Source organism: Odontomachus brunneus, unplaced genomic scaffold (assembly GCF_010583005.1).
Source record: "Odontomachus brunneus isolate Ranch 3 - 2012 unplaced genomic scaffold, Obru_v1 Obru_scaffold_180, whole genome shotgun sequence".
NCBI classification, from domain to species: Eukaryota; Metazoa; Arthropoda; class Insecta; order Hymenoptera; family Formicidae; genus Odontomachus; species Odontomachus brunneus.
In genome coordinates, this window is record NW_022639630.1 from 593,931 (window position 1) to 600,022 (window position 6,092).

Consider the following 6,092-nt stretch of genomic DNA (forward strand, 5'->3'; position numbering starts at 1 on the left):
ATATATATATATATATATATATATATATATATATATATATATATATAAAAACAAAATATATATATATATATATATATATATATATATATATATATATATATATATATACCGCGGTCATGTAATTATCGACTTACAAATCTCCGGTCCGTGTCGCAAAATCATCGAGACTCTTTGTCGTTCCGAGAAAACTTTGCATTACGAATACAGGGTGTTCTACGAGAAGCCAGATCCGATTTTACTCGTTCCTCCCGATGACGGTGTATGTATGTTGTCATGAATGATACAACACTTTTTCAACCAAGTTGCAAGCTGAATGGCTTTTTGTAAACTTGTTGCGACTAAGAATCTCATCGGATTTATCTTGTCCGCCAGGATACTCTGTAACATTCTCGTCACGTCGTTGTTGCCTAGTGTGTTGTACATTACTTGCGAACATCGAACTGTGGGATGGGTATTCTCTCAGAAAAAAAATTCGTCGTAACGGTAGGTGCCGTCTTCAGGTCGTAGATGACGGAGTCGGAAAAAGTACCGAGAGAGCGAGAGGGTGGAAAAAAGCGGAAAAAGTAATAAAACGAGCGCACGAGAGACAGCGAACCGGAGAGAAAACGCAAATATTCCATCGAGAGCAACGTACTCGTCTCAGCCGGATCTCGCACGATTGAATCTTATGCATTCGTCCTTGCGCATTCGTCCACAGAGGCTTATATGAAACCGGAAACCTCCTGCAAAACGGAAGCTAATCGTGCAAATAATTTCTCTGTTGTTTTGCGCCGCAGTCCAACGCCATCAACGGCATCGAACACACACGTAGAGGACGTCAGTTCGTCGGAACCGGCGACTCCTACCGCTTCACCACGGAAGGAGGGTAACAATAGGACACTCACAAAGAAGCAACAACGAGAGCTGGCACCATGTAAGGTACTCCTCGAACAGTTGGAGCAACAGGATGAGGCTTGGCCGTTCCTCCTGCCAGTGAACACCAAACAGTTCCCGACCTACAAGAAAATCATAAAAACCCCTATGGATCTCAGTACGATTAAGAAGAAGTTGCAGGACTCCGCGTAAGTTGCCAACAATACGCGCAGAGTACAGGGTTAGTTAAGCGAACGAGACGCATGAGCTTTTAAATAATGATTCGCCTTGTTGCTCTCCTCCCTCGAGAATCCTCCTGGTCTTTAAAAGACAGACTTCTTCCAGTAGAGACTACCTTAAATCACATGTATATACACCTATATACGCATACCTGTCGAAATCGCGCGAAGTAAAATAAGAAATTCATCTTAACCACGTGAATCAACGACTGTCCTGTTCTTTCGTGCAACTGGCAGGCCCAAATTTTTTCACAACGAGTGCTTCTCGATACAGGTACAAGTCTCGCGATGAGTTTTGCGCCGATGTCAGGCAGATGTTCATCAACTGCGAAGTATTCAACGAGGACGACAGTCCTGTGGGCAAGGCCGGCCATGGAATGCGCAGTTTCTTCGAAATGCGCTGGACCGAGATCACAGGCTCCCCGCCTCCGCATCCGCAAACACATAGCTGAGGCTCGGTACGTTCGCGCAACAACACCTGCAACAGTTTCGCCCATTTCTACTACTAGAATATAATACATACAACAACACACAGCGTCAATGATCAACATGTCGTGGACGTTCGATCAAGAGAGAAAGAAAGAGAGAGAGAAAGTGAAAGCGAGAGAGAGAAAGAATGTGAGAGAAAAAGAGAAGGACACGATGTATGATTCCCTTCTATCCACTTCCGAGCATTAGTCGGTCTCGTTCTAGCGACCGACCGAACATTTTCCGTTCGTTGTAATAATAATATTAATAATAATACTATTAATAATAATAATCGCTGAGCGCGGCGCTACCCCTCGCCCGTGTGTCGTTCGTATCGCTCGTTATAATTGCCGTGATACCGCGAGGCTACGCGCCGCTCCTCCCTCGCGCTCTCGAGGGCCGCGCGTACTTTATTCCTCCCCCGTGTTTAGCCACCGACGACGTTGTCTTGTCGAACTTGTCTTGTCGTTGTATAAAGTAATCACATTGAGAACCGTTCTCTTTCAGTCCGCCGCCGTATTTATACCTTGTTTAACTTTGGTATGAGACTTGACGGCGACGGTTGCGCGAGAAACTCCGCTCTCGATCGAAGATATCCTCCTTATTCCGTGATTTCGCGACTTCCCGAGAGTTTCGTCTTGACATCGACGTGCTGATCGACGAAATTATCGTCGTTCCGATCCCCACGCGATACTCGGGATATGGAACAACGCGAGAATGGACATTGTACTTATCGAGTAAACGATTGCCTAAAAGCGTGTGAGTGTAATTTGCGATTGTATTATATGGGCTTAATATTACCAATGCGTTGATGAGAGAAATATTTTGCAAAATAATACATGTGAGTGAGAGAGAGAGAGAGAGAGAGAGAGAGAGAGAGAGAGAGAGAGAGAGGCAATGAGAAAAAGAGAAAAGTTATAAATATATAAATATATATATGAATATATAATGTATATGTATACAGGATATATATATATATATATACATATTAAAACACACATCATACACAAATACGTACATACACGTACACATCCTCGCCCACGGATGAGCACGATAAGGGTATTATTCGCCGTGTAGAAAGTAGAGTAGATAGGAAAGCGAACAAAGTGAAAAGTTCGAGTCGACGACGAAATTTCAACGCCGTATCGCAGGACTATCTCGGTTTCGATATTTTTTTGCTTTCGGTATTTATGTTTATGTTGAGCGAATATGCAAATGGAGAAAAAGAGAAAGAAAGATGCACGAAGTACGAAAACTTGGTTGAACGTGGCGAAGAGGAAAAGAAACAAAGAGAGTATTCGTGTCAGTATTTCGGGGCAAGGACGCGTGTCCTTACCGTGACTATTAATTGATAATTCTCGGACTTAATAAATTAATATAATTAGACATAGGCGTGATCGCTTCTGTGGAGATAAGAAAAATTATGCGATTTGTTTTAACGTGCTCAACAATCACATCGCACATGTCATCGTTACGTTAAGAAGAGGCACTCGTTATCGCTGACAAAAGAAAGTAAGCGAAATCATTTTAAAATTCTTCGTCAGTTTAATTTTCAAGTGTTGCGACGCGAAAGGAAAAAAGAGAGGAAAACGTCGTTTTGAATAAGGATACGTTCGTGCGTGCATCAATCCAGAATCATCCACTGCCGTTAAAATTTGATGCGAAGAGAGTTGTAGCGTAACGTGTTCATATCGTACGCACGTATACGAGAAATTACTAATTAATTTGGCACGCGCGGAAAGTATCATACGTTATCCGTGGAAACGGAAAAGAGAAACGAAAGAGAGAGAGACGAGCATACACTTTCTCCGGTCTCCTGCTTTTTCATTTGTCGAATATGACGAAGGTTCCGTGTTGACATACACAAACACACTCATACATACATTCATACATAAACACATGCGAAATTAGTCGTTCAGGGATGATGTAAATGTTGGAGAAAACTATCATCTAATCGTCACTAGTTAGCGCGTTCGAGAATTTGCGATTGTTAGCGTGAGAAAAAAGAGAAAAGAAACGCAAGTGATCATCATTTGGATACAAAAGACGATAAAAGAGAAGCGAGATCGCGTCGCGAGACGAGCGCGCTTTTTGAAGAAAACGAATTATCCGGGAGAATAACATAATAAGAAGGAGACAAAAGATGGACAGTTGATGTTGGTTTCGGTTCAGATCCGGCAAGGAAAACACCACGCTGTATGTTTTTTCTGTGTCGCATTGCGATGCGTTCTGATTGCTACGATTGTATAAGGTGTGTTGTGCTCGCGATTTTAACAGCGCTAATTTCGACGATGGAATATCTCGCGGCTGAGTCTCCATAAAGAAGGGAGATCTTTCCAAGAACGACGACAACGACGACAACGACGACAACGACGACGACGACGACGATGACGATTACGATGACAATGATAATGATAAAGATGATGATGATAACGATAATAATGATGATAATGTGAACGACGATAGCTCGATCGTGTATGAGCCGCTGGTCTTTTTTCAATTGAAATATATAGTTGTCGTTGCTACTACTGCTGCTACTGCATTGCAGTAGAATAAAAAAACGGAAAGATAGCGTATTGCACTGTGCGAAGAGAAAGAAAGGGGGAGAGAGAAAAGAGGGAGAGGAAGAGAGAGAAATTAGGTGTCGGATTAATGGTGAATTTCTCCGATTGTAATTCAAGTCGCGCGGTACCTTCGTAAAGAGTGCTCTGCGACCATTGCGTGAAACGACAGTAACGATGTAACGAGAGCGTTCACGCTGCATCTTGTTTTGTATGTAATTGATGTACATTATTGCTCGTAATAGCGTATAGTCGGTAATAACACGAGAGAAGGAGAAAAAGAGAGAACTGGAGAGAAAGAGTGAGAATGAGAGTGAGAGTGTAAGAGTAAGAAAGAGAGTGTGAGCGACGAAGGAAAAAGGAGAAAGAGAGTTCAGCCGTAATGTGACGTGCTGCTAAATGATTACGATTTAAAGAAATAAGAAGAAAAAAAAAGAAAAAACATTCGTAGTGTGTACAAGTATTAGCTAGAATATAAACACCAGCGAGTAGAGAAGGTTGAGAGGAAGAGAGGAAGGGGGAGGGGAGCGACTACGATGCGAAAAATAATTATCCTGCAGGGTGCGACTGAAACACACAACAGCGACGGTATTTCCATGTTGTCGTAAGCGATAAATTTTTAAGGGACATGCGGTAACAGCCGGTAAGATCGCGGACAAGACTTGCGCCGAGAATTCGCGAATAAGAATTTTTTAAAATTATATTTTATTATTTTTTTTTAATTAAGTACCGGCAAACACAAGTCATTGTTTTCGCCCATCAAAGCTGTGTATAAAGTATCGTTACCTTATGATTTTAAGAATCCAAGGATGTATAATTTTAGATAAAATGCGACGATCCATGTCCGTGTGCTATGTACTATGTGTATATAGTATTTGTATGGAATTTTTCTAGCGAAGCTTTTACGTTTTATTTCTTATTGGATTGCGCGAGATCTGCTTCGCGATGATGTTCGCAAAGCTGTCCTAACGTGAATCAACTTGTTATTCGGACGTTTAATTTCGCGGACATCGCGAGTCCGTTCTCCTTTTTCTTCCTTTGTTTCTTTCTTGTTTGTAAAATAAAGAGAAAGAGGGAGAGCGAGCGCAGACTGTGGGGCATTTTGTCGATCTTACCGATTGTTCTCGGAGAGACACACTATGTGCCGCTTCGTTCGTGTACGTCTCACACCGTCATACAGTAGCCGATGCGTTAGACATCTCATACATTCAAACGACAAACTGACAACAAGAACAAGTAATTTTTTAAAATTCAATTATTATTTAAATAGTACAGTTACATTGTTAGTACGAATAATGACGCTTTTTATACGAATTTTAGTTTTTAAACGTCGATTTTACGATATACATATATATATATATATAGTATATATATATATAGTATATATAATGATAATGAGAGACAATGGTAAAATAGTAATAATAAACTGATATTGATTAATGGAACGGATAAAGAGAAACAAAGGAAGTGCATGGAAGGAGAGAAAGAGAGCGAAAGAAAAAGAAAGAGGAAAAGAGAGAAAGAAAAACAAGCGTGCGTGCGTGTGAATGTGAGTGAAATCGAAAGAACGAGCGAGCGAGAGAGAGAAAGAAAGATTTAAGTTAGATGATTGTTTGTCTATAGTATATACGAAGGCATACTTTAGGTAGCCTCCGATGCTATTTAAACAAACTTAATTAATGTATTGCAAATGAATTAATAAAGTGTAAGCGAAGCGTGTATCTGTACAGTGCGATTTTTTCTTTCTGCTGCTATATGTTGCTATAACGAGTAGATTAGCAATATTCGACAACATTTTATAAGGCAAATTTTAAAAAATGCCTGTTGATCATGATAGGTTTTAATGTAGAACAACTAAAAATTAGAGATACATATTTTCTTTCCTTTCTTTCACGGTTATGGAGTAAAACAATTTCTCGAACATGATTCGATAAAATTTATTGTGAATAAATATCTTCAAAATAATGAAAAA

At 40.4% G+C, this 6,092-nt stretch overlaps 1 protein-coding gene across 23 annotated transcripts in view; it reads left to right on the forward strand.

Annotated features, from left to right (window-relative positions):
- LOC116851603 (bromodomain adjacent to zinc finger domain protein 2B-like) overlaps positions 1–5,847 on the forward strand; it is a 401,190-nt gene extending 395,343 nt beyond the window's left edge. For 22 of the 23 annotated variants that reach the window (XM_032831181.1, XM_032831197.1, XM_032831190.1 and 19 more), the window contains 2 exons: positions 777–1,061; positions 1,366–5,847. In XM_032831181.1, the coding sequence (XP_032687072.1) occupies positions 777–1,061; positions 1,366–1,543 (463 nt within the window). In that variant the 3' untranslated portion in view covers positions 1,544–5,847. Of the gene's footprint in view, positions 1–500; positions 707–776; positions 1,062–1,365 lie in introns of those variants that run through there. The other variant, XM_032831199.1, reaches the window with a different exon arrangement.
- Positions 5,848–6,092: the final 245 nt, after the last annotated feature.